Here is a 27626-nt window from a genome sequence, read left to right on the forward strand (position 1 = left end):
GTGGTGACCAGCTCTGGGAACTACTCCTGTGGGTATGAGATCAAGGACAGAGACAACCAGGTGACCAGATCCCAGCTCAGCCCTGCCCAGCACCTCAGTGTCACTGGTAAGGAGGTGGGGGGTGCGCACATGCATATGATCTCTCTGCTCACTGTATCTCCCTCTCTAGGCTACAGCAGGGAGCATGGGGTGCTGGTTCCTGGAAAGGGGTTGTGGGTTGGGTTCCAGCCTTCTGCTGTGTGGCACTTACCACATGTGGGTCCTAGTTGGCAATGCTGGGGAGCTCAGGCAGGCTTCCTGTGTCCTGTGGCTCCATGCCACTTCCAGAAGGGGCCAATGTGCCCTTGTGGCCCCGGGGGGTATTGGGTGGGAGGCAATGTGCACCACCAGTAGGAAAAAAAAATCCTAACTGTATGACAGAGCTATTGTTACAAGTTACCACAGGGATAATATCTCCAGCCAGGACAGGTGCGGTATTTGAGAACTCACTGCCAAAAGATTAAATTTCAGTGTAAGAGAAATAATAATGATGAAGTGTACAGAGCAGTCAAATCACTACAGTAGTGCACTGCGAAAGAATAACCTCACACTTTGTGTGTGCAATGCAGGAGGTGCCAAATAAGAACGGCCCTCATAGTTCAGACCTCAGCCCGCAGCAGCTCCTAGTCCTCCTGTCCTGCCCCAGGCTGTGGATTTTGTTAGTGAGGTGATGTGCAGATTTGCACCACCAGTAGAAACCAACCCCTAGAGATAACGTACATTTGTAAAAACTTTCCATGGGGGTAACTCCTCCAGCTGGGGCAGGTTGGGCATTTGAGGACTCACCGCTCACATTTACATTTAGGCATAAGAGAGAAATAACAAGGAGGAAATGCACAGACCAGTCACAAACTTAAACACACACACTTTGAAAGAAGCAAAGGTAACAGCAACCACAAGTGTGTGTTGGGTTGGGAGGTGAGTGTGAGAGACAGCGTGTGTGAGTGAGAGCCAGGGACACACACAATGGCTACGTCTACATTGGCCCCTATTCCGTAATAGGGATGCAAATGCAGCACTTTGGAATAGGCAAATCCGCGGGGGATTTAAATATCCCCCGCGGCATTTGCATTAACATGGCTGCCGCTTTTTTCCGGCTTGTAGATAAGCCGGAGAAAAGCGCCAGTCTGGATGCGATCCTCCGGAAAATAAGCTCTTTTCCGGAGGATCTCTTATTCCTACTTTCAAGGAATAAGAGATCTTCTGGAAAAGAGCTTATTTTCTGGAGGATCGCGTCCAGACTGGCGCTTTTCTCCGGCTTATCTACAAGCCGGAAAAAAGCGGCAGCCATGTTAATGCAAATGCCGCGGGGGATATTTAAATCCCCCGCGGATTTGCCTATTCCAAAGTGCTACATTTGCATCCCTATTACGGAATAAGGGCCAATGTAGACACAGTCAGAGTGTGACAGTGACAGGGATGCACGTTGCCCCTTTTAAAAATGCTGAGCATGTTCAGATAAAGGAGTAGCTCCCTCAGTCCCAAGCCCAATCATGCTCCATTCCTCTAGGGAGATGGAGTACCGAGTTTGGGAGAGGAGGACACCCTGATATCAGGCCCACTCCTCCTCTGTCTCCCCCACTCTGCACAGCAAGTAGGAGATTCCCCAGTGTGGGGCAGGGCAGCTGAAATGCCCACACTTGACAGCCTCTCAGCTGGTGACCACTGATATAGAGAAAACACAGGATGACACAGAAAGGTGATGGGTGCGTTCAGTGTGGCGCTCTCCCTCCCTGCAGCTCAGCCAGGCAATGTCTCTGCAGGGCAGGAAAGTGGCTCTTTCCGAGGGGGAATCCCAAACCCTTCTGCTGGGCAAGTTTCCTCTGGAGTTCCCTGCCCCCTCTGCTAACCCGGCAGCCAGTGAGTTATTGCCTCCCCCTGCACTCACTGGGTGGGGGGTTGCTCTGGCAGGAGGCACCAGACGCATCATCCCACCTGGGCTCCCAGGTTCTGTCTCCATGTCATTAGCTAGTCATGCTCTGTGCTCCAGTCACTTCCAGCAGCTGTGCCTCCAGACAGTAGCTGCCTGTGGCTAGTTGTACTAGGGCAGGGTAGGGGCCTGGACTGGGCCATGGCCTGCTCTCATCTCTTGTATGTTTGTTGCCTAGGCGATGACTCCAGCAGTGATACTGTCAAGGCTTCATCCCCTCCAGGTAAATGCTTGTGAAGTGTTTCTGTGTTCTGGGGTCTCTGGTTAGGGAAAGGTGAGTTCTGACAGGGGGCGCCCCAGGCTGAGTGTGATCGCTGTGATGATAGATGTAAAGAGAATGCACCACAAATTGACAAGGGGATGGGCTCGTCCAACACAGAACATTCTCCCCTCCCCCCCTCTCAGGCTTTGCCCAGCATGGCTGAGCCCAGCAGCATCTCTGCAGGGCAGGAAAGTGGCTCTGTCAGAGGGGGAATCCCAAACCCTTCTGCTGGGCAAGTTTCCTCTGGAGTTCCCTGCCCCTCTGCTGACCCGGCAGCCAGTGAGTTGTTGCCTCCTCTGCACTGACTGGGTGGGGGAGTTGCTCTGGCAGGAGGCACCAGACGCATCATCCCACCTGGGCTCCCAGGTTCTGCTCTGTGCTGGCATTGAGTGCCACACATGCCATGTGGGCCAGCTTCCAGCAGCCCTGCCCCCAGTCAGTGGCTGCCTGTGGTCAGTTGCACTACAGCAGCGTGTGGGCCTGGAATGGGCCACAGCCTGCTCTGATCTCTCCTGTTATTGTTGCCTAGGTAATGACTCCAGCACCAGTGCTGTCAAGGGTTCATCCGCACCAGGTAAATGTTTCTGAAGCGTTTCTGTGTCCTGGGGCCTCTGGTTAAGGAAAGGTGGATGCTGGGCTGGTCAGTCCCAGTCTGTGTGTGATCACCCTGGCCAGTGGTGGCCCATCCATAGGCGTGAACTAGGAGGTCACCTAGGGTATGTCTACACTACTCCGCTAGTTCAAACTAGCGGGGTAATGTAGGCATACCGCACTTGCAAATGAAGCCCGGGATTTGAATTTCCCGGGCTTCATTTGCATAAGCCGGCCGGTGCCATTTTTAAATGCCGGCTTGTTTGAACCCCGTGCCGCGCGGCTACGCGCGGTACGGGCTAGATAGTTCGAACTAGCAAGCCATTCCGCACTATCTGTACACCTCATTCCGCACTATCTGTACACCTCGTACACGCGGCACGGGGTTCGAACAAGCCAGCATTTAAAAATGGCGCCGGCCGGCTTATGCAAATGAAGCCCGGGAAATTCAAATCCCGGGCTTCATTTGCAAGTGCGGTATGCCTACATTACCCCGCTAGTTCGAACTAGCGGGGTAGTGTAGACATACCCCTAGAGTGCCAAATTAAACAGCCGTTGAGGGGTTTGGAAGCAGGAGCACCGATCACACGCCGATCGTGTGTTTTGCCTAGGGAGCCAGTTGCCGGCAGCTCATCTAGGGCTGCTCCTGACCATGGCGATGTATATAAAGGAACACACCAGGAAGTAACAAGTTTATCCAACATAGCACACTATCCCTGCAGCTCTCCCAGGCTTTGCCCAGCATGGCTGAGCTGGGCAGCATCTTTGTAGGGCAGGCAAGCAGCTCTTTCGAACAGGAATCCCAAATCCTTCTGGTGGGCAAGTTTCCTCTGTTGACCCGGCAACCAGTGACTTATTGCCTCCCTCTGCACTCATTGGGTGGGGGGCTGCTCTGGCAGGAGGCACGGGACACATCTAGGGTTGTCAGGTGTCTGGTATCAACCCAAACAGTCAATACCGGACTAGTAAAAAAAATCAGAAAATACCAGGAGGCAAAAATCCCTGGTGGGTTTTTTTTAGGGGGTGGATTTCATTATTTTTGGTTATACAATCTGGCAACCATAGACACATCATCCCTCCTGGGCTCCCAGATTCTGTCTCTGTCATTAGCTAGTTACGCTCTGTGCTCCAGGCCTGGCCCAGTGTCACACCCGGCGTGTAGGCAAACCCCTCTGCCAGGAACCTCAGCCCAGCACCAGTGTCCGGTTCCCAGGCTGCAACTGAGACCCAGGGACTGACCTTAGCAGAACCCAACCTGGCTGTTTACCTCAGGCACCACCTCCTCCAAAGACATTGCATCAGCAGTAAATCAGCCCATCCTCTCCTCAGGACATAAATGGAGCAAAGGCCTCATGCTGCCTTCTGCATAGAGGCAGAGAAGGGGGGTGGAGCAGCGATCTGCCAGCCATGCTGGGCTGCTCTGTCTGTCACTGGCTTTTGTGAGGCCTTTGCATGGAGTTCTGGTGCATAGGTTTGCCAGGTGTCCAGCTTTGAACTGGACAGTCCAGTATTTGAGCTTTCTGTCCGGGAAACAAATTGAGAAAATACTGGACATATGAATGTCCAGTATTTTCTAATTAAGTTTCTATTATCATGAGTTTCAGAATGCAGCTATGCAGTAGAGAGGAGGGGGCTGGGGCGGGATGGAATCCCCGGGGCCAGACTCGCCCATGCACCCCGCTGGGACCATGTGATGGACAGGCAGCAACCCAGGGTTTGCATGTACCCAGGCCAGCCCCACTTACTGCCAGCCAGTTCCTCTCCCCTCCCCCCCACCCACCACCAATCTCCTCCGGCCAGCCCTGTTCCCCTCCCAGCTGGTCTCCCCCCCCCACCCACCCCGCCTCCCGATCCGAGAACAAGTGGGTCCAGTATTTTTTCAAACCATCTGGTAACCCTACTGGTGCAGCCTGAGCAAATTGGGGTAAGAGAGACTCTGCGATGGGCAAAGGCAGGAGCCTCCCCAATGGCCTCCATCACTTAGGCCTCCCTTTCGGGGAACGTGCCCCCTGCAGCACGATCCCTCTTCCCCTTAAAGCGAGGCCTCCAGGAGCGCCCACGGGGTCCCTGTTACACAGCAGCTGCTCTGTGCCTAGTGCTGGCCCTTCAGGGAGACATGCTGCTTTGCACATGGCCCTCACCACATCTCCTTCCATGTTGCAGGGCTGGCCATGTCCCCCATCATCTGTGCAGCCTGCTGCAGCCTGGTCCTGCTGCTCCTGGTGTCTGCGCCCGTCATCACCTTCGTGCTGGAGAAACAGGGCCTGCCTGAGCCTGCGGGGCTAGAAGAGGCTCCCAAGAAGAGCACCAGCATTTTTTTGGTGGAAAGGCAATGGGGGATCCGCATTGACCAGCTGTGAGCAGTAGGGATGGGAAGGAGGGGGCAGGGGAGTTACCAGCTCCCAGCTCTGAGAGGCTGGGGAGATGCCATAGATCAGTGCTGCACGTAGCACCCTGTGGTAACTGTCTTTGCCCAGGTAACTCCGCCGGACTGCTTCAGTCCCCTCCCTTTCCCCACCAAAGACTTTGTCAGTCACGGACCAGGGTTGCCAAATTTCTATTGGCCAAAAACCAGACACCCAAGACCTTGCCCTGGCTCACCTTGTCCCCAAGGCCCAGGGGTGGGCAATATGCAGCCAGCAGTCCGGACATAGTTTGCCAGCATTAGCCCGCAGTGAGTCACTGGTGCTTTATCTATCTGGGCAGCCACAGATACAGCCTCTTGCTGCTCCCTTTGGCAACCCCCTGCCCTGCAGCCCTCTGCTCACTGCCAGCCAGGCCAAGGCCATGCTGAGCTCTGTCAGAGCTGAGAGCTGCCATGATCTGTGCCAGCCAGACAGTCCAGCCCAGCGCCTTCCTTCTGCACTAACCAAACAATCCCTCCTGCCGAGGGGCCGCCTGGATTGAAGATAAGGCTGGACTCCTGGTTAAGGCACCAGGGTGGATCTTCTGGGAGACTGAGATTTGAGTCCCAGCTCCACTTCAGAGTCCTTGGGCCTGTCGCCTCCTCTCCCTGGGCCTCAACTCCCATCTGTAAAATGGGGCCAATCATTCTGTCTCGTCTCAGGGGAGAATTTCCAGGGTCCCTTAGGGTATGTCTACACTACCCCGCTAGTTTGAACTAGGGGGGTAATGTAGTCATTCGGAGTTGCAAATGAAGCCCGGGATTTGAATTTCCCGGGCTACACGCAGCACAGGGTCCGAACTAGCCGGCATTTAAAAATGGCGCCGGCCGGCATCATGCAAATGAAGCCCGGGAAATTCAAATCCCGGGCTTCATTTGCAACTCCGAATGACTACATTACCCCCCCTAGTTCGAACTAGCGGGGTAGTGTAGACATACCCTAAGGGATTTAGGAGCCCAAGTGTGTGACTGTGCTGTGTTCCCACTGCCTGGTGCTCCTAAGCCCCACAAGTGCTTTTGAAAATCCCCTCCTCCCCTTTAACTGTGAACTCCTCTGAGCAGGGGCTGCCTCTCTCTAAGGGCTTGTCTGCTCAGGGAAATTAACCAGCAGAACGACACTGTAAATAATCCCTGCAGCTCTCTCGGGATAACTCCTCCAGGGGACACCTCTGTTCTGGAATTAGAGAGCCTGGGTCAGGATTAATTCTCACCATTTTCACCATGAGATAAACTACACAAAGCCCATCATGCACTGGAGTGAGAGGGGCAGTTATCCCAGGAGAGCTGTAGGATTTAGCTAGACCAGCAGAGTTCTGCTCAAGGGCAACAGTTATCACAGGCATGGGAAGATGTTGCCATGTCAAACTGCCTGTGGAGGCCCTGCCCATGCTGTGCCTCTATGGCCCCTCCTGCTTGCTCCCGGACAGGCAGCTCCGTGTGGAGAGTTTGCTGCCCTCCTGATGTTCTGGGGGCTCCCTGGGATGCACCACCCACCCAATTCACCTGCACTTTGGGGCAGCTGGGGTTACACCACCCTCTTGTCTCTCTGATGCTCTGGGGATGGCTGGGGCTGTGCCACCACCCAGGTGATCTGGGGGCAGGAGTCTGGGGTCACATGGCCCAGCAACCCTGCTGGGGCTGGAAAGCCAGGGCCAGCATCCACAATGAGTGAGTTGGGTGCAGTGGGTGCAGAAGGCGCATGGCTCCAGGTGGACGAGGTGGGGCTGGGGTTCTGCCTCCCTAACCCAGGGGTTCACCCACTGCCCATAGTTCTGCTGGTCAGGTTGCCAGGCAGACAAACCATCCATGCAGCACCCAGCGAAAAGGAGTCAGACCTGGGCTGCTTTCCAGAGGCTGCTACAACATATATAGTCCCAGTGGATTGCAGTGGGGGCCGGGCGCACAGGAGCTAAGGAACAAGGTCTCTGTTTTGATTTGTTATTCTATGCTGTGAATAAACTGTGAAGTCAGTGGCTTGGCCACAGCCTGGTTCATTCTGAAATTTATTCCAGAGGCCAAATAGCCAATGTCAGGCAGGTTTATTGCTCTAAGCCAGCAGTGGCACAGCACAGGGGAAAGGTTCCATAGGACACCAGTCTCTGGGAAGCCCCTTGTGCTGCCTTATTACATTCCCCTGACACAAAATGTGGCTCCCCAAGTTACACCCCAATGCCATCTTTGTATGACCTCCCTGTGTGTAGGTACAAGACGCTGTGTGTCTGAGATATGCTTTAATCTATTGGTTTTCTACTTTGTTTCTCTGGTACCCTGGTGTTCCCCTTACCTCTCTGTCCTGACACATGTACCAAAGGGTCTAATGACACCTCCTAGGTCTGTACCAGGCTGGAACAATCAGATGTCCTGTCCTCTTCCTTTGTCATTCCTGTACCCACCTGTGAGAGTCACCACCTACCTGTTGTTGTGATAAAATACTCACGTGTCCTAGTCCTGACAGTTTTCCTATTTTGAAGCCAGAACTTGTTTCATCAAACACAAGAGGTGTGTCTAGACTGGCAAGATTTTGCACAAAAGCAGCCACTTTTGCACAAAAACTTGCCTCCTGTCTACACTGGCCACGAGAATTTGCGCAAGAACACTGACTTTGTAATGTACAAAATCAGTGCTTCTTGCGCAAATACTTTGATTGCTCCTGCTCAGGCATAAGCCCTCTTGCGCAAGAATACTTGCGCAAGAGGACCTGTGTAGACAAGAACGTTAATTTCTTGTGCAAGAAAGCCCAATAGCTAAAATTGGGATGGAGCACGGCCACCTTCCTTCCCTCAGCACATTCAAGGTGTGTTCACCGCTGTCACTGACTCTGCTTCCGTTCTGGCCAGGAGGCTGTGAGACCCTGTGATGCCTGGGAGGAGCCTGGAATTGCTTTTCTGGAGTCAGATATGGATGGGGTCGGGTTTACATGGGCAGGACACTTGCTGTCCGGGCTGTGTGCTGGGCAAACCCCAGGTTACAGAGATCCCAGGACTCCTGCTGGCTGAGTCTCAGAGGCAGACAAGATCCTGCAGGAGCCTCACTTAAGTAACCATGCCAGCCTGGCCTGGCTCCCTGCCCTCCTGCAGGGACGGGAACAGGAATTAGGTTTCTGGGGTGGTAACAGGCAGGAAACTAGCAGCCTTCTCCCTCTAGCCAGGTGCAGATCTATAAGGCCTAGTTCAGTAGCTGCATCCTGCCCAACCAGGCTGCCCAAATGGGAAGCAGATGAAAAGTGTTCGCAGAGCGTACTCCTTAGTTTATGTAGAGGCCAGTGCTGTGGCCTGGCAGATCCTGCCTACAAACTCTCCCACTGACCCCTAGTACAAGCCCTTGTACACACGATCGCAATGATTCCTCCCTAGAAGTCACTGGTGCTGTTCTGCCCTGCGCCTCCTGTCCCACATTCACGTCTCTTGGCACTGAACCTTAGACCCTGGGGATGCTGTTGTCAGTGTGTGGCACAGCCTGCTAATGCCCGACAGGCAGGGACAGGAAGAGCAGCTTGGTGGTGGGGAGAGGGGATGGGGTGGGAGTGGAGAGCAGCTCTTAGGGCTGCACTGCAGAGGGTCTCCTGAGTGAAGGGAGGATGAACAGAACCCCCCAGCGACATGTAAATCCCTCCCTGAGTCTCTGCAGGTAACTAACACCTGCGCGGATTATACCTCTGCTGTCACACCCAGGTTAATGTGTGACAGGTGCCCAGGCGCTTTCACTTCCCCCGGTCGGAGTTCACACACAGCTCTGGGACTCATTTCCCCACCTGCCCCAGCACGTCCATTCAATGCCTTGGGTGCTCAATGTCTTGCAGGACCCCAGGCTCACTACATGGAATCTGCTGGGACATGCTGAATCCTTCGGGTAGGTTCCTCTGCATTATTAATCCCTTTTCATCATTCCCAGGGGCTGCTCCTGCCCTCTGGGAGCTCGTCCTCCTGTTCCCACCTCCCATCAGCTCTGGGCAACAGCTTCCTGTCCGCATTCACAAAGCCACCAGCTTGTCCTCCTCGAAATCCCTCCTCAGAGCCCACCTCTGCCATGGGGCCTGTGGAGCTCTTGTTGCTAGGAGACCCTTCTGGGATGGGAAAGTCCTGAAATTAAATCCCTGCCCCAAATCAGAGACAGGGAATCAGACCTGATGAGTGCTTCAGCCAAGCACTCCTGGAATCGCAGGCCACATGCCCACACCCTCTGTCTCTCTCACCGGCTCCTGGCTGTCTTTAGTTCAGCATTTGGACTGATAGGCATGGTCAGAGCAGTTAGCCCTTCATCTCTCTCTGTCCTGTTGTGGATCTGACCCATAACTCCTATGGAAAGCCAATGGGACTTAGGTGCTTTTTCAGTGTTTTACTCTGTGTTTTTAGACTGAACACGAGCCCTGTAAAGACGCTGGGGATCAAAGCTGGTCAAGAATATTCAGCTGATAATGTTTGTCATGAAAACTGGCTTTAAAAAGGTATAGGGACACTTTCACCAAAATCTTCATTTCCTTCCAAACTTGTCAGTAAAACGATTCACAGCCAAAAAATCTCATTTTGATTCTAGCCTGAGGGAATCAAAATGAGAAATGTTTGGAACGTATGGAGAAAAAGACCAAGAACTGAACTCAAAACGATTAATTAACTATTATTATGGTCATGTCTGATCTGAATGGGGTTTCCCTTCTTTTGTAATCCTTGTTTTATTCACAATAATCACGTGTTAGATCACGTATTAGAAGTTTTCAGAAGTGAAAGACAAGACATTTTTATAAGAAAAAAGATCCCCACTGTCGCCAGACTCCCAGAATGCCCAGCGCTTTGCTCTGGCTCTCAGACCCCCGCCTTACACAAGGGCGCACCGGTAATAGCATGGCCCACACACCCAGGCTCAGCTTTTGCTCTGAGGCTGGGCTGGAGATGCACTGATATCAGAGAGTGCTGGGATGGGGGAAGGGTCCATTCCCTCCTTCCCATGCCAGGAGGGAGGGAGCTTTGCAGCGGCTGTGAGGGGCCCACATAGACCCACTCCTTGCAGTGACAGTGGCTGGGTCTCACCTTCCCAATCTAGAGACACAGGCCTGCACATGGTCCCCTTCTGCCTCGTGACAGCTTGGGGCATGAAGGAGGATTTCACCCCTCACCCCTATTCCTTCCCTCAGCAGCAGGGTGTTGGCTGTAGGACGCAGCTGTGGGTCAGGAACCCGAAGACAGTTGTGACCCTCTTTGAAAGGGGGTCTTGTTCAGACTTGCTGGGACACGGGGCTGAACCCTAAGCCAAAGTCAAAGCCCAACAGCTTCAGCTGTGGGTGGCAGGTTTCAGGTTGAAGGCCCCCTGTCTTGACCTGAAACCCTTGAGTTTCAACTTTGGCCCCCCTTGGGCTTGCCCCTCCTTCCCACCGTGGGCAGCGAGGCTAGCGTCTCTCCTTGGGGTCGTGAAGTTATTTTTGTTGTCAGAAGGGGGTTGTGGTGCAATGAAGTTTGGGACTCTCTGTTGTGCGGTATAATTTACACAGCCCCAGACCTGTGCCATAAAGCCATAATATGATCTGGGAACACACATAACATCACCTGGGGTCCCACTTTGAGGAGGCCTTGATACAACTGGAGCTGCAGACTGGGAACGAAAGAGGGAGAAAGATGTTGTCAGGGTTGCAAAACTAACTTTTGCTGGAGATGCTCTTCGCAATGGCAGCGTGAAACCTGATAAGGGGAAGTTTCTGGAAGAATGGCGCTGGGGTACTGGGGAGAGGTTCTTCCGGGGAGCAGAGGGAGTCAGGTCAGATGATGGATGGGGCGAGTTCCCTGCACTGCTGGCCCCTCAGTGTTAACCGTCCCTGCTTTCTCCTGACAGGTCCCTGCCCCGGATGTTCCCATGGCGACGCGATGGCAGCTCTGTGTGTGCAGCCTGGGGCTCCTCCTCCTGGTGCCGTGTGCTCTCGCTGGTAACGTTTGAATCCCCATTACGTCCCTCCATGTCCCCATGTGCACTGCCCCCTGCTGGGTGGGGTAGGGGGAGCTGAAGTCCAACAACTTTCCCCGTTTCCAGCCTGTTCAGCTCTGCAGAGTAAAAGAGGCCAGGACCAGAAGACTCAGGGGCAGGGATGGTGTTAGGGTGACCAGGGCGTGTCCTAGCTCTGGGTGTCAGGATTTAGGGATCTTGCAGCAAATCAGCCAGCTCCTGCTGCCCCTGGGAGACACTCCCAGAGTCCCCAGTACTGACTCCTTCCTGTCCTGCCATGGCACCCAAAGGCCCCGCACTGCTAGAACTGCCCCCCCAGAGACCTGGATTCTCATGGCCTGCAAGGCTGAGATCTTCCCAGGTACCTGAGGGATGTGGGTGCCCAGTTCCCATTGGGATGAATGGGAGCTGCAGCATCCCCAACCCTGAGCCTTCCAGCAGCATGAGGGAGGCCTCAAAAATCAGATCAGAAAAAAAAACAGATTTAAACAAACCAAAGACACCTTTTGGGTTCTTCTTATTTCTCCCTCCCCGTTTTTTTAAGTCTTCAGTCACCATCAGATCATATTTCCCAGCTTTTCTCTGCAGCCCCTAGAGCTAGCAACTGGCTCAGAATCACATGCCTTCAGGAGCTGGGGCTTTCTGAAAAAACTTTTAGTAGCCCAGGCAGTGTCATCCCTAGTAGGTGTGTTGGATCTGGGACAATGCCCGCCTTTGCCCAAGCTCTGCCCCCATGGCACCCCTTCCCCCAAGTCCCCGTCCCTGCCCCACCTCTCCTTCCAGTCCATCCCTTCCCAGGCCCCACTTCTTTTTCGCTTCTGCTCCCTCCCCCAAGCAACATTGGGAGCCTTTGGGGTTGTATAGAGCAGAGCAGGGCAGACTAGGTCCTGGTGGCTCCCTGCTATTCCCACTAATCCTCCAGGCTTCCCTGGATCCCATGTCTCCCCAAAGCATGGGGGCTCCTCAAAGCAAAGGTCCTGTGGTGGTTGCCCCAATCCATTCTATGGACAGGACGGCTCTGAGTCCACAAGCTGGCAACACAGCTGTCAAAGTCTCCTTGCTGGCTTTGTACATCTCACTCTTATTCTTCCTCACCTGAAGCCATACTCTGTGTGTGTGTGTGTGTGTCCCTCCTCTTGAGGTGTCTGAGCAGATTTTAAATTCCCCTTTTGAAGTCTTGTATTTTACTCTCTCTATATTTATATATTGTGTTTTTTTAATTTTGTAAGCCACCTTGAATATTTCAAATAAAGAGGGGGGTAAACTATTTTAAATAAATATATAAACAATACTTGCCCCATGGTGGGATGGAAAAGCCTGGAGACCCTTCCGACACGCAGCTGTTGTGCAGACATAAATCACCCTAAGATGCTTCATTTCCTCCAGATACAGATCCACAGAACATTGTCTGCCCCTCTGAGCAAGGTTCTGGTTGGGATATTGAGTCCACGGGAGGGACATGCCTTGGCCCAAAGGCCCATCAAAGACTGGATGTCCTCAGGCCAGGCAGAAGCCCTCTGAGGTGGCCTTCCAGTGGCTATTGTGGGACTAAGTGGATCTGAAACTGGTTTATCAAGGAAATTGCTTGCAGTGGAAATAGTTCCTAACTGGGTGCCGTGGGGCAGGCAGGGCTCTATGAACTGGCAGGTGGCTTCCAGCTGGGGCAACCTTTTGCCAATAGAGTGTAGGTAGGGGGCCAGAGAGGCACCGTTAGAGGACCAGCTTGTGTCAGCTGTGGGTGGCTGCACAGCCTTTCATCCACCCTGAGAGTAACTCTATTGAGCTACATGGCTTAGACTTGGGAACCTTCTGCCATGAGCTATTCATGACTGAGGGAATTTTGCTGTGCTTAGCCAATGCCCTCTCCTGTCACTCACTGTGTGTGTGTAACCGCTGGGCCTTTCCTCTCACTCAGTGTGTTCCTGGCTTTGTCTGTTCTAGAGAAAGTCTCCCTGGCTGGCTCCCGGCACCCTGTGATGGGGTTTATTGGCCAGGATGTGGTGTTACCCTGCCAGCTCTCACCCGCAGCCGGGATGCCCAGCATGGATGTGCAGTGGAGGAAAATTGACCCAGAATTTATCGTGGTGCATGAGTACCTGAAAGAAGGTACCCATGAGCTGCCGGGGCAGGGTTACCAGACGCGGACAGAGCTATTCCTGTCGGAGTTCCACAGGGGGAACATCTCCCTGAAGCTGAAACGGCTCCAAGTGGCGGATGCTGGGCAATACCGGTGCTTTGCCAGGAGCCTAGAGTGGAGCCTGGATGCCACCACAGAGCTACGGGTCACAGGTGAGGCTCAGGACTAGCAGGCGCAGACAGTTGAAATGTTGTTGCCTCGGTAACTATCCAGGCTGTTCATTGCTTCTGTTCTTGGAGCTCCAGTGGTACCAATACTAGGAGATACTGCAGCCTGCTAACTCAGCAGACCTCACTGCTACTCACAAAGAAAGACTACAGGCAGGATTTTGTGACAAAGGCACTTGGCCAGGTTTTTTGACCTCAAGGGACATCCTAGCACCCTGGCCCATGGTTGCAGGCTCACTAACACAGCAGGTCTCAAACTTTAGCCACCTGAGGACCACCATTTTGATTTAAAGGGTTAAGTTGAGGTACCCTGACACGTATAGACTGAAACAACTTACCTACCACCTGACATGGCCTCTGTTTGTTATGACCCCTTGTTCCTGCTTCAGACACAACATCCCTAGTAACTGTTCTGTCCAAACACCTGATTTTGTGTTAAGCTGTATCCGTACCAGCTTCTGGAATGTAAATACCCAATGTCTGGTGCTTCTTAGGAGTTTCTATGGTTTGGCAACACTAGCAGCAACTTCACCGAAGCCATGGACCTTTACCCCCATGGTCTGCTCAAATCCCAGATTGGGCAACAAGGACTTTTGGCTTCCATGAAACACCCTCTGCAGTGTCAAAGGGTTGCAATATTGCGTTTTATTTCCGGGGTGCTGAGACCTCAGTCCAGGGGCAGTGGAAGTAACCAAGCCCCAGACAACACATCAAGCCCCAAGTGAGGGCCCCCTCCCTCCATGATAAGACAGAACCATGAGGTTGTTTGAAATCATCTCCCAGCTTTGGTGGCTCCAAGTCCAAAGGCTACACAGGAGTTAGGTGCTCAAATGAGGGGAGGGTGTTTGTGTGTAGCACAGGAAGAAAGAAATCCAAGCATGTGGGTGGCATGGATGGATGCACCATTACCAGTGTGAGGGAAGGTCACCAGAGAGGACAATATTCAGGAGGATGATCCACCAGGAGTGGGAGCAAAGGTGGGTCACCATCCCCCACCATCAGCTTTGTACTGAAGGGCAGTGATCCTGCCAGCTGCTGGACTCCACCCCAGAAGTGGGTGCATTTCATCATCAGATGCAGCAATCTCAATGTAGCAGTTTATGCTTGCTTCTGTGAGTCTGCAGGGCAAAATGCCCTGTGAAACCACAAGCTGTACTTATTTAATTTCCCCAGTCAACTGGATGAGGGATTGCAGGGAGGCTGCACAAGAGGATGGAGATTTCTAGTCAGAGTCTCCTATACCTAGACATTTCTGGTGAATCCCATTGTGCCACCAAAGATCCAATTCCCTTACACACACTCTCTGTCTCTCCCTACAGCTGTGGCTCCTGTGTTCATTCATGTACTGGGCCTCCGAAGCAGTGGGATTGAGCTGACTTGTAGGTCCGCAGGCTGGTTCCCCAAACCCGAACTCCAGTGGATTGACAAGAATCAGCAGAATCTGTCAACAGAGATTGTGACTGACATGATTCAGGACAAGGAGAACCTGTACAGTGTTGAGAGTCACGTCACCGTCACTGAAGAAGACAAAGGAGACATCAGCTGCATCGTGCGGAATAGCCTGCTGGAGACGGAGCGACAATCGGCCATTCACCTCTCCAGTGAGTTCCCTCTCTGTCACCTGTGTAGAATGTGTTGCTAGTTCTGACCAGAGCTGTTAAGGCTGCTAAGTTGTTACTGCTGTGAGTGCTGCTGTTATTGAAGTTCCATGAATGCTCTTGGAGCAGCATATTAATTCGGCAGACTTTGATATCATTCATAAGAAAGATTGCAGGCTCGGTTTCATGGCGAAGGCCTCAGCCAGATTTATTATCACCAAAGCACGGTACTAGGGATATTTGGTTTATAAAGGTAACTGTGCTGGGGGAACAGACTCAGAATGAGTCAACTAGAAACACCACAGCAGGGGCACTGCAGTGTAAACACATGTTACAAAGAAAGAAGGGAGTCTTCTTTGGCTGTTGTAAGTCCACCTGTTCAAAAAGTAGACTGACTGAAGAATTCTTCCATGTACCTGCTCATATGTGATGGGTTGCTGCACTTTAAGAAGCCACCTGATATGCTGAGAAACCACTGAGCCCAACTATTTTGTGAGTCTGTGACTCCTTTTTACTTGTTTTGTATACCCTTTAGCTTCCTCTAGCACACACACACAACCACACCCAGCTGTAGAATGACACAGACACAGAGATCAACTCTGAGAAGATACAGCTTAAGAAACTTACCTACGCAGGAGCGGCCCTAGACAAGCTACCACCAACTGGTGCCCTAGGCGAATGCACAATCGGCACGTGATCGGTGCCTCCAAAGCCCTCAACGGCCATTTTTCTTGGTGCCCTAGGCGACCGCCTAGGTTGCCTGTATTGATGGGCTGCAACTGTGTAACCTCCCCACCTCCCCTGGAGTGCAGACCCAAATGTATATTATGAAATCTGCCCCCTCCCTCAGTGTGGAGGAAGATATGCACAGCCTCTTGCATCCTCTTCCATTACGAATTGCACAAACTAGATTATATTATAACAACAAATATGTTTATTAACTATAAAATGTAGATTTTAAGTAAGTATAAGAAATTACAATATAGAGCAAAGCAGTTTACTAAGCAAATAAAAAATATGAAAATTAAGCCTGAGTCATATTAAAGAAACAGGTTACAAAATGTAGTTTCTCACCCTAAACATTTAATTAGGCAGGATGCAGAGTTTCTCTAGCTCAAAGTTCTACTTCTTCATACAAGCTAGACCCCGTCTTAGTCTGGACTCTCTCCTGCCTTTCCCTTCAGATTAATTTGTTTGTCCCTTCAGAGTCTCTCAGCAATCCTGCTTTCCTTTTAGAAAAAAGGTACCAGAACTCCAAGATAATGTTTAGCATCAGGTGACAAGACCACCTGACCTACTAGTGTCACAGTTACATCCCAGGATGCCTCCCAGGAGAGAGGGATTAGTATCTTCCCTGGCTTGTTGTTTCTCCCTAATGCCCCATAAAATCTGATAACTGGGGGTATGTCTACACTACAGCACTAATTCTAACTAACTTAGTTCGAATTAGTTAATTCGAACTAAGCTAATTCAAATTAGCACATCTAGACTTAAAAACTAGTTCGAATTAGCATTTTGCTAATTCGAACTAGCATGTCCACACAGAGTGGACCCTGAACCGAGGTTAAGGCTGGCCGGAAGCAGTGCCGGCAGGGCATCAGGTTAGGACTTAGAGCGTGGAGCTGCTGTCTCAGGCTAGCCGAGGGCTGTGCTTAAAGGAACCCAACCCCCACCCCAGACAGACAGTTCTCAGGGGTTCCCCGCTTGCAAATCAGTCCTGGCTTAGAGTGCCCTGAGTGCCCACACTTGGCACATCACAGCACTCGGCCATCAGCCCGGCTGCACTTGCCGCTGGCTGCCAACCAGAGGGGGGAGGTCAATCAAGGGGCTTCAGGAGAGCTTCCACCCCGAGAAGGCCACAGAGCCACCCCAGTCCTCCCCATCAGGGGCTCATACCCCATTCCTCCCTCACCTCCTTCCACTTACCCATCCCTAGCCCCTCTTCCTGATGTACAAAATAAAGGACAATTGTGTTCAAAAATAGAAACTCTCTTTATTGAACAAAACTCGGGGAAACTGGGAAAAGGAGGTGGGAGAGGGGAAGAGAGAGAGTAGGAGAGGGGAGGGCAACTAAAATGATGAGGGGTTTGGAACAGGTCCCATATGAAGAGAGGCTAAAGAGACTGGGACTTCTCAGCTTAGAAAAGAGGAGACTGAGGGGGGATACGATAGAGGTCTATAAAAGCATGAGTGGTGTGGAAAGGGTGCATAAAGAAAAGTTCTTCATTAGTTCCCATAATAGAAGGACTAGAGGACACCAAATGAAATGAATGGGTAGCAGGCTTCAAACTAATAACAGAAAGTTCTTCTTCACAAAGCAAATAATCAACCTGTGGAACTCCTTGCTGCAGGAGGCTGTGAAGGCTAGAACTAGAACAGAGTTTAAAGGGAAGTGAGATCAAGTCATGGAGGTTGGGTCCATGGAGTGCTATTAGCCAGAGGGTAGAAATGGTGTCCCTGGCCTCTGTCTGTGGAAGGCTGGAGATGGATGTCACGAGACAAATGGCTTGGTCATTGTTTCGGTCCTTCCCCTCCAGGGTCCCTAGGGTTGGCCACTGTCGGCAGACAGGCTACTGGGCTAGATGGACCTTTGGTCTGACCCAGTATGGACATTCTAAGCTCAGGGCTCAGGGTTGGGGGTCTCAGTGGACCACCTTGATTTTCATGCAAACCTGCTCCCGGGTGGCCAGGCTGGCAGCTATCCTGCCCTAGACGGCCACTTTTCTGTGCCTAGTGTGGAGGTCGTGGATGAGGTCAACGATCTCTGCACTAGACCAGGCGGACGCCTGCCTCTTGCGGATCCGGGCAGGCTCCCGGGAGCCGCCAGCCTGGTCCCGGGAAGAGGCAGAGGGCTGGGGGGCAGCAGGTGGCTGCCTTGAGCCGTGCCAGGTGCAGGGTCTGCTGGCTGAGTGCTGGCAGGCTTGCACCTGGCACGGACACCGTAGCCAGCCCGTGCCCCTTTAAGGGCTCCGGGGCCGGGACGGGGGCAGACGAGTTTCCCTGGTGGTGCCCAGAGTGGCCACCAGGGAAATCTGAGGAGGGCTAGCCTCCCACTAGTTCGAATTAAGTGGCTACACAGCCCTTAATTCGAACTAGCTAATTCAAACTAGGCGTTAGTCCTCGTAAAATGAGGTTTACCTAGTTCGAATTAAGCGCTCCGCTAGTTCGAATTAAGTTCGAACTAGCGGCGCGCTAGTGTAGCGCCTATCAAAGTTAATTCGAACTAACGTGTGTTAGTTTGAATTAATTTTGTAGTGTAGACATACCCTTGTTTTCTGGTGTGTTTCTTCCCAATACAGACCTAGTTGCATTGTTACATAGTCCATATTGCTAACTTTAGATACAAAAATGTGCATGCAAGTTGAATAATAACATTCAGTAAATGATAACCTTTCCAATGACACCTTACATGAGCCACCTTGCATAATGTATATCTCAGTTATATTATAACCATAGAATAACTGAATTTTTCCATAGGTATATGGAGTATGTCATGTCACAGTGTATACACCTGGGTTTAGAATGGCTTAAATACATTGTGGAGAGCATGAAATTTTTCATAGCCCCTGAGAGATGTCAATAACTCAATCTAATTTCACGTTGTAGACAAGGTCTCAAACTCTGTGAGAGGTTTGATTTAATTCTGCATGGAATTAGCACTGTATAAAATCAAGGTAGCCCACATTATATGGATTAAAGACTCGGTAACTTATAGATCTGAGATAGATATGCAGCCATGTTAGTCTGGTCTAGCTGAAACAAAAGACAGGACTATGCAGCACTTTAAAGACTAACAAGATGGTTTATTAGGTGATGAGCTTTTGTGGGCCAGACCCACTTCCTCAGATCAATATGTGGAAGAAAATTGGCATGAATTGGCCTAATAAACCATCTTGTTAGTCTTTAAAGTGCTGCATAGTCCTGTCTTATAGATCTTTGTCTTCATTAAGAGAAATCATCCTCCAATGAAACCATTTTTAGTGGGGACCCACAATGACCTATTCTGGGCCAATGTTATTCAATAGTTTTACCAATGAGTTGGAAGGAAATATAAATTGCTCACTGATCAAATTTGCAGATTCCCCCAAAACAGATGGAGAATTAAATAATGAGGACAGGTCAGTCCTACAAATAGACCTGGAATTCTTTGTCAGGTGAGCTCACTCTAACAACATGCTAGCATGGATCCATAATGCAATGGCCCCAGCAAAATCCCCACTTGGTCACACATGCATTTCAACGTAGCCAAATGCCAGGACCCGCGCTATGAACAAAGTGTGTAGGTCACACTTACAGGTTGGGAGGCTGTATCCTGGAAAGCAGTGACTCTGGAAAACACTTGAGTATGAGCTCCCAGAGCAACAAACATAGCCCTTGTATGCATAAATGAGAATATTTAGCAAGAGAGAGATGGCATCACTTCTGTGTATGGTATTAGACAGACTACTTCTAAATGCCATTTCCTGTTTTGGTTTCCACACATTCAGACAGGTTGATGACAAATAGGAGGGTGCTCAGAAAATAGTACAGGAACATTTAGTAGTATGTAAGGGTATGTCTACACTACCCCCCTAGTTTGAACTGGGGGGGGGGGGTAATATAGTCATACGGAGTTGCAAAAGAAGCCCGGGATTTGAATTTCCCGGGCTTCATTTGTATAAAGCCGGCCGGCGCCATTTTTAAATGCCGGCTAGGTCGGACCCCGTGCCGCGCGGCTACACACGGCACGGACTAGCTAGTTCGGAATAGGAAGCCTAATCCAAACTAGCTAGTCCGTGCCGCGTGTAGCCGCGCGGCACAGGGTCCGACCTAGCCGGCATTTAAAAATGGCGCCAGCCAGCTTTATGAAAATGAAGCCTGGGAAGTTCAAATCCCGGGCTTCATTTGCAACTCCGTATGACTACATTACCCCCCCTAGTTCGAACTAGGGGGGTAGGGTAGACATACCCTAAATCTGTCTCCTAATTTAGACATGTAAGAGCTTAAATTATAGAGATTGTCCAAGGAAAGGTTAAATGGTGACTTGATCATGGTCCATAAGCACCTATACGAGCCAAAAGATTTCTGACAGTGGATAGGGTCTGTAATCTGGCAGACAAAGGGAGAACAAGAGCTGGTGGCTGGAAGTTGAAGCTGGACAAATTCAGACTAGAAATACAGGGCAGATTTTAACAGTGAGGGAAGTTAACTGTTGGAACAACAGACCTGGGGACATGATGGATTCTCCATCACTTGGAGTTTTTCAACCCAAACTAGACATCTCTTTCTGTAAGACCAGACATCTCTTTCTCTAAGACCCTCTCTGGCTGGAAGAGAAGTTCTGGGCTGGATGCAGGGATCCCTGCTGAAGGGTCTCTGACTTGAGTTCTACAAGCACATGAATCCACAAACTCATAACACTTTGGCTGGTGGTTCGCAGCAGCAGGAAAAATTTGGGGAGAGCAGAGTCCTGGCTCTTGGGACTGATGCTGCGCCGGCTTCTCTGGTTTCAATGGCTCCCATTTGTGGCTGTGATTCAAGGGCTGGTTCCTTAATTCCCATGAATTACTGGGGTTCCTGAGCCAGGACTCAGCTGTCAAACCAAGTAGTAAACCCCGTTCACCAGCTCTAAGATGGGCAGTGTTCCTCACACCCTGCACTTTCTCTTTGCCAGGTGATGTCTTCCCCCGGGTGTCTCCCTGGCTGGCTGCATTCTGGGCTTTGTTCGCTCTGGTTCTCATTGCTGCTGGAGCTTGTGCATACCTCAGATACACAGGTAATTGGACAGAATCATTTGCATATTTAAAGCCAGACCCAAGAGGGCACTGGGCTTGGATATGGGAGTGTCCAGATATTTACCTTATGTTGGCTTTAGGAAGTAAACAAATTAACAAACCCATTGGGGTCCTGGCCCTACCTTCATTAGTGAATTTGTCAGTGTGTCCCCTTCATTCCCGGTCTCACGGCAATGTCTTATTCTGTCTCACAGTGAAGCGAAAGGCCTCTCAAAAGAAACACTCTGAAGAGAAGTCTCTGTTAACTCTTGGTAGGTCTCCTGCACTGTTTCTTGCCCTGTCTGTTGAGATGTGGGAGCTCTGTGCCTGCTTGGTGTATCTGTGGGCTCAGTGCAATGAAGGGGATGGAGCCTGGAGGTCTCTGCCTACTGATCCCCTGCCTCCCCGACACTCTGATGTTGACAGGTTGGCACATGCATTTTGCAGCAGAAACCCAAAGGTCTGTGTTTCTGAGATTGCCTGCACGTGGGTGCAGCAGGCAGGTGGTCTGGCAGTGACAACTCTGGGTCAGATTCTGTCCCACGAGCCCGGGCAATTGCTCAGTGGCTCTCTTTCTTTAAAGGAAACACCATGGCAAGTCCAGTGTCACTCTGTGCTAGGAAGTGTGCAGCACCACACAGAATGTGTGTCTGTGTCTAACACTTTTCTCTTCCTCATTGCAGAGAATGAGAAGAAGATCTTGGAAACAGGTACTTAAGAAAACCCTTAGTTACCATCACGATCTTCTCCCCATGCCCTGGAAATAAGCAAACCCTGCAGTCTTTGCAGATCACATTTCAATGCCATACTTAGCAATAGTGATAGAGATGCAGCTGTGTTACTCTGGACTAGCTGAAACAAAAGACAGAACTATGTAGCACTTTAAAGACTAACAAGATGGTTTATTAGGTGATGAACTTTCGTGGGCCAGACTCACTTCCTCAGATCAATATGTGGAAGAAAATTGGCACAACCATATATACCAAAGTGATACAATCAAAAAAGTGAACACATATAAAATTGACAAATCAAATTTTAGAACAGAGTGGAGATGAAGGGGGAAGGTTAGTGTCTGTGAGGTAATGATATAAGGGGTGATAATTGGGGAATCTATCTTTGTAATGGGTGAGATAATTTGCATCTTTGTTGAGACCCATATGTAAACTATCAAATGTAAGCATGAATGACAGTTCTGAAGCTTCTCTTTGAAGTCTGGAGTGAAAATCTCTCTGAAGCAATATGCATGTTTTAAGGTCATTAAGAGAATGGTCAGTCTGGCTGAAATGGCAAACAACAGCAACAGACGTCTACATTGGCAAGATTTTGTGCAAATACTTTTAATGCAAGAGTTTTTGCGTTAAAGTATTTACACAAGAGAGCGTCTACACTGGCATGTGCTTTTGCGCAAGAGATGTGCTTTTGAGCAAAAGTATCCGTACCAGTGTAGACGCTCTCTTGCGCAAGAAAGCTCCGATGGCCATTTTAGCCATCGGGCTTTCTTGCGCAAGAAATTAATGATGCCTGTCTACACTAGCCTCTTGCGCAAGAACAGTTACACAAGAGGGCTTATTCCTGAGTGGGAGCATCATAGTTCTTGCACAAGAAGCACTGATTTCACACATTAGAATGTCAGTGTTCTTGCGCAAGAACTCCTCACCAGTGTAGACAGGCAGCAAGTTTTTGCGCAAAATCTTGCCAATGTAGACACAGCTAGAGTGAATGTTCTGCTTGGGGACTGGCAAGGCTCAGGCTAGGTTTATTTTGCCAAAAAATTCAGATTACAGGGTTGTGAATAGGAATGTGCACAAAAGTGCTGCCCTAGAAAACCCCATGTAGGTGTGAATGAAAAGGTTCCTCATTCATGTTACTATTCAAATATTGGAAAGGACTGTATCAGTGTGAACTAGGTACTGTGCAATGAACACCAGCAGCATCAATATGGGACTGTCCCAGGGCAGCACCTTGGTGTGTGCTGCAAATCACACTCCAAAGGCTTAACTATGGGTCTGCACAGACAAACGTTTAGCGAAGGGCTGGGCAAACTTAAGCATAAAGGTCTCTGGATTTATCTCAGTTCTGACCCGCTGGACTCACTGCACTCAGACAGCTTTGCTGGTTCCTACAGTCCCCACCCACTGCTTCCCTGCTACCACAGCCCTGGCTTCCTCATACCTGCCTTCTTCCCCTTCCATGGTAGTCTAGGCCTAGGCCATAAATAGGCAGAGATTCCAAACACTACTCTGGGTTGTGTGGGGTGAGCCCCACCACCCACCTAGCTCCACTAAGGATATGCCTACATTGTACCCTCTTGCGCAAAATCCTATGCAAATGAAGCACATATTAGCATATTTCCATACTTCATTTGCATAATTAATAGGAAGAACGGCTCTTGTACAAGAGGGCTTTTTTGCACAAAAAGGAGCTGTGTAGACAAAAGCCTCTTGCACAAAATGGGCCCTAATTAATTATGCAAATAAACTGCAGCAATATGCTAATCCACACTTCGTTTATATCGGCTTTTGCATGAGGGGTTGCAATGTAGACATAGCCTAGGACACGTGTCAGGATCTAATCCCATGTCTCTAGGGCTGTTCAGTAAGTCCAGGGCCACTCAACCCTGTGGAGCCCTTCCCCAGCTTTGCTCCTCCCAGGTATGATGCTAAGGGTTACACCCTTTTTCTGGTCAGCGCCACACAGGGACTGCACAGCACAGAAATAGGGAGTCTGAGGTTGGGTGACAGGTTGCAACAAACAGGCCCCGCTCTAATGTGACATGTTTTCTACTGTCACACTCCTCCCTCTCAATCCCAACAGTGTCATTGGATGGGGGGATGCAGGGCAGATGTGGCAACGTGTCTGTTGTTCATTAAACAATAGTTTTAGTTGATGTGTCCTGTCAGTTTTGACATGCGTGGCTCATTGGGGATGTCTATACTGCCATTTTGAGCAAGTTTCTCAGCTCAAGCGAGTTAGTGTGCTAACAGCACAGTATGGCTGGAATAGTGGGACAGTGGGTCAGGGGAGGTATCCGGGGAATCCCAGTGGATTTGCACTTACGCAGCTAAGTCCCTGCACCTGCCAACCAGGGCTACCCTGCTGCTTTTCGCACACAAACTCAAGCAGAGCTACTGGAAAACTCATTGCTCCCTCATCTGAGGTCTCTTCCAGCTCTATGGTTCTATGATTTTATGTCATGCACAAAGTTTGGAAGGGCCCCATGGCGCTGTGCCCAGAATGACCCAGGCTGAAATCACAATAGTTTTCTTTTCTTCTTTCCCCAGAGTGCCAGGATTTTCGCGACAGTCGTGGTAAGATCATCCACTGCCCCAGGAGAGCCCTGGGCAGAGGGTCCCAGGCACACACGGTGCTGAGCAGTTCCAGAAGCACCAACAGCGCAGGGCAGGGCTGAGTGAAGAGTTTGGCCAAAATCAATTGCATTGCCCCAATTCCATGGCCGCACTGGGAGGTATCCCCTAGTTATACCTGCAGTGGGTAGCTTTGGTACTCCGAAGCATTATGAGTCATTCCCTTTGGACAGCAGAGTTAAGAACGTCAGAGCTGTGTAGAGCCAATCACACGTCTCCCAACAAGGTTGGATGCTTGGAGATGCTTTGCAAATCCCAGCCTGATTTGGATCCTACCGGTGTCCCTTAAAAATTGTCCAGTCTGCTGGGCGCCACCACGGACATACGGCAGCTTCTTACAGGGCTGAATTCTGGTCTGGGTGACATCAGTAAATCCGGATTCACGCCAGCGATGCACATAGTTATTGTAAAGTCACACCAGCATCACTGAGAGCAACATTTGGTCCAGTCCCTGGCAATAATGGACAGTGCAAAGGCATCCCTGAGAGCCGGTCATTGCTGTGAGCAGAGGTCTCTGAGTGAAAGGGCCTGTCTCTCACTGCACAGCCGGGACATTTCTCCTTTGGCAGGGAGGGCCCATGAACCACAGGTAAAGTGATCACGTGGTCACAAAGCAGCTCCAGAACTGAGCCCTCTGGCCCTCTACCTCACTGACAGGGACTAACACCGTCTCTTTCCGTTCCAGACAGGGCGCTGACAGAGCTAGGTGAGGGGACGTGTTTTCATGTTACATCGCTCGGGTCCTTTCTGACCCCTCTCCCAGAACGGCCGCTCCTGTGCGAGTGGGTTCCCCGTATTTGCTGGCCCCCCGACTATGCTTGTTCCTCTTCCCTTGCAGGTTTCAGGCGGGCTCGGAGCTACATGGGTGAGTGGGGCTGGGAGGGGCTGAGCAGAGGCCACGCTGGTGTTGGTGGCATCGGGGTTACATAACAGGGCTGCCACTGCTGTGAGGGCAGGCAGGGCTGGGTGTGCATTCTCTGCAGAGACATGGGGTTAGATGCTGCAAATGGCCCTGAACATGCTGCCCTGAGTTGCAAGTCTCACCCCAGGGTAGCTCCCTTACAATTCCCCCTCCTGACGCCCCCCTGTCTCCCATTGGCCTTTCCCCATCATCTTCCCTGACAGCCCCATTCATCCCCCCACCCCCTCCAGCCTGCAGAGTCTTCAGCCCCTGGGCACCCTGCATGGCCTCTGGCAGCCTTAACACCTCTCAGGCACAGATCCTGAGGGGGGGCAGTGAGGGGCTACCAGGAGCCCAATCCCCTGTTCCAGCTCCCCACACATCCCCACTAGCTTAGGGCCAGGCCCAATCACAGCCCTGAAACTCCCTGGAGCCCACAGCTGGATACAGGATATCGGGGCTGGTCCCAGTAGCCACCCCACTACCTAATGCCAGAGTCTGGCCCTTCTCTGACCTTCCCCTGCCCCCTCAGCCAGACTTCGTCCCTTCTCATTACCCTGCTCCTCCCCCCTCATTCACAGGGCTGGGCGTTTCCCGCCAAGCCCCATTTACACACAGTCATCACGCCAAGGCAAAGCCCTGAGCAGCCACCACACACCCATTGTAGCTGAGACTTGTGCCTGCTCCAGCCTCCAAGGAATCGCCCCCAGGGGTCACAGCCCTGCAGAGCAGGCGACTTGGGAACAGGGGGACACAGGGCTTTGGAGTGAGACATGGGGCCAAATTCATCCCTGCTCCAGCTCCCCCAGAGCCAATGGAGACACCCCAGGGATGCGTCTGGCCAGCTCTGTGCGCTGGGACAGGACATCCCAAGAGCCAGGGACAGGAAAACAGCGGGGAGGAGAAAAGGGGCCGGGGCTGGGTGGCTCAGGGAGCAGGCAGTAACTGGAAGCACTGAGCTCTCCCTTCCCTCCTGGATCTCTGGGGGGGAATCAGTCTCCTGAGGCATCGTGGGGTCCCTCGCTGACACGTGGCTAATGGGGGTGTTTTGGCTTCTCTCCCCAGTTCCTGTCACCCTGGATACGAGCCACAAACACCCTGAACTCGCCGTGTCTGAGGATGGCAGAAGAGTCTGTCACAAACCCCCACCCTCAGGGCTGGCTACCTCGGGCATCCTGATTGCTGTGGGGAGGGAGGGGTTTGTGGCCAGGAGGGATCATGGTGGGGAGAGTGGAGTTTTCAGGTGGTACTGGGAGGTGCAGGTGGGGGACAGCCTGTACTGGGAGCTGGGGCTGCTGAGTGCAACTGTGAGGGATCAAGTGAGACAGGAGGGGCTGGAGAGTTTCCCCAAGGAGGGGTGCTGGTCTCTGAGGAGATCGGGGGGGCGGTATCACCCCAGCGAGGCTGACACTGTGATCCAGAGCTGGGCTGTGAAGCCGACAGTGGTTGGGGTGTTTCTGGATCTAAAAGAAGGGAGTCTCTCATTTTACAGTGTCAATTCAATGGCCCTGATCCTGGAGCTTCCTGTGACAGGTTCTGAGAGACTGTTCCCGTTCCTCAGCCCTGGTCACACTGTGGGGCCGGAGCAGGGGAAACCCCTCAGCATCTGCCCCCACAGCAACTGGGATTTCCCCCAGACATTAATGGTTAGTGGGGGTGTTTGTTCAGGGAGCTCTAGGAAATGACACAGGGCCACGTGCAACAGGAGATATGACCCCGGCCCCTGGACAGCTTCCTGCCTGGATAGGAAGACATGATGGAAAACAGCGCAGGGCATCTGTGGAGAAAACTTCCAAAAGCTCCTCTCCACCAGTCTGTGCCCCCAGGAGCAGAAGGGACATAAAACGGAGCAGGAGCAGCCACAACTGGAAACACCCAGGGTCTGACACAGCCCCCACTGAGCCCCTCTCCATACGGCAAAGGGCATCATGAGAGCTTGACTCCCAGGGGAACTCCCTCCCACAATGGCAGAAGTTGTTAGCGGCACTGAACTCATCACGTTCCACACTCAAACTCTGACCCCGGGATGCTAAGCACCCACTATTTTTTCTGTGGGTGTTTGAGTCCTGGAGCAACCATGCAGTTGGCACCGATGTTATTCACTGTTCCCCTAAAGCCCCAGTTCCTGGAGTGCTGGGATTGGTGGAGAATCTCAGCTTTGAGTGACAACAAATAAAATGTAAGTCTCTAGCCTGTGGCTGGCATGAGGCTGTAACGTGAGACCCCAGGGTCCCTGTGCGTTGTGTCTGGCCTTACTGCTGGGGGTGCTTCATTGAAACCCTGGGGCCTGGCTGTAGGTTTATCGCAGTCCGTGACAGGACCCAGCAGTGAATTGGAGGGTGGGGGACTTGGGCAGCGCTGCCCACAAAAACCAGATCTATACTAGGTAGAAGAAAAGTGTGTGGTGAGCTGGGTGGGCCCAGGCAGTGGTATTAGATTCTAGGGGAGACAAGGCAGCCTTAGTGCCGGGGTCATTCTACCCCTTGCAGCTGGTAGAGGTGAATTGTGAGAAGGGTGTTAGCTTGTGAAAACACCTCCTGGTGCAGGAAGT

At 51.5% G+C, this 27626-nt stretch overlaps 1 protein-coding gene across 1 annotated transcript; it reads left to right on the plus strand.

Moving 5' to 3' along the window:
* The first annotated feature begins 11060 nt into the window (after positions 1-11060).
* LOC102455224 (butyrophilin-like protein 9) lies at positions 11061-26760 on the plus strand. The gene is made up of 9 exons (XM_075915066.1): positions 11061-11137; positions 13096-13443; positions 14778-15059; positions 20710-20811; positions 21025-21081; positions 21493-21519; positions 24860-24880; positions 25013-25039; positions 26141-26760. Exons 1-9 carry the CDS (start codon positions 11068-11070, stop codon positions 26758-26760), a joined length of 1554 nt encoding a protein of 517 aa, XP_075771181.1. The 5' UTR covers positions 11061-11067.
* The last annotated feature ends 866 nt before the right edge of the window (positions 26761-27626 follow it).

This window comes from Pelodiscus sinensis, unplaced genomic scaffold, assembly GCF_049634645.1.
Source record: "Pelodiscus sinensis isolate JC-2024 unplaced genomic scaffold, ASM4963464v1 ctg34, whole genome shotgun sequence".
Taxonomy (NCBI): Eukaryota; Metazoa; Chordata; order Testudines; family Trionychidae; genus Pelodiscus; species Pelodiscus sinensis.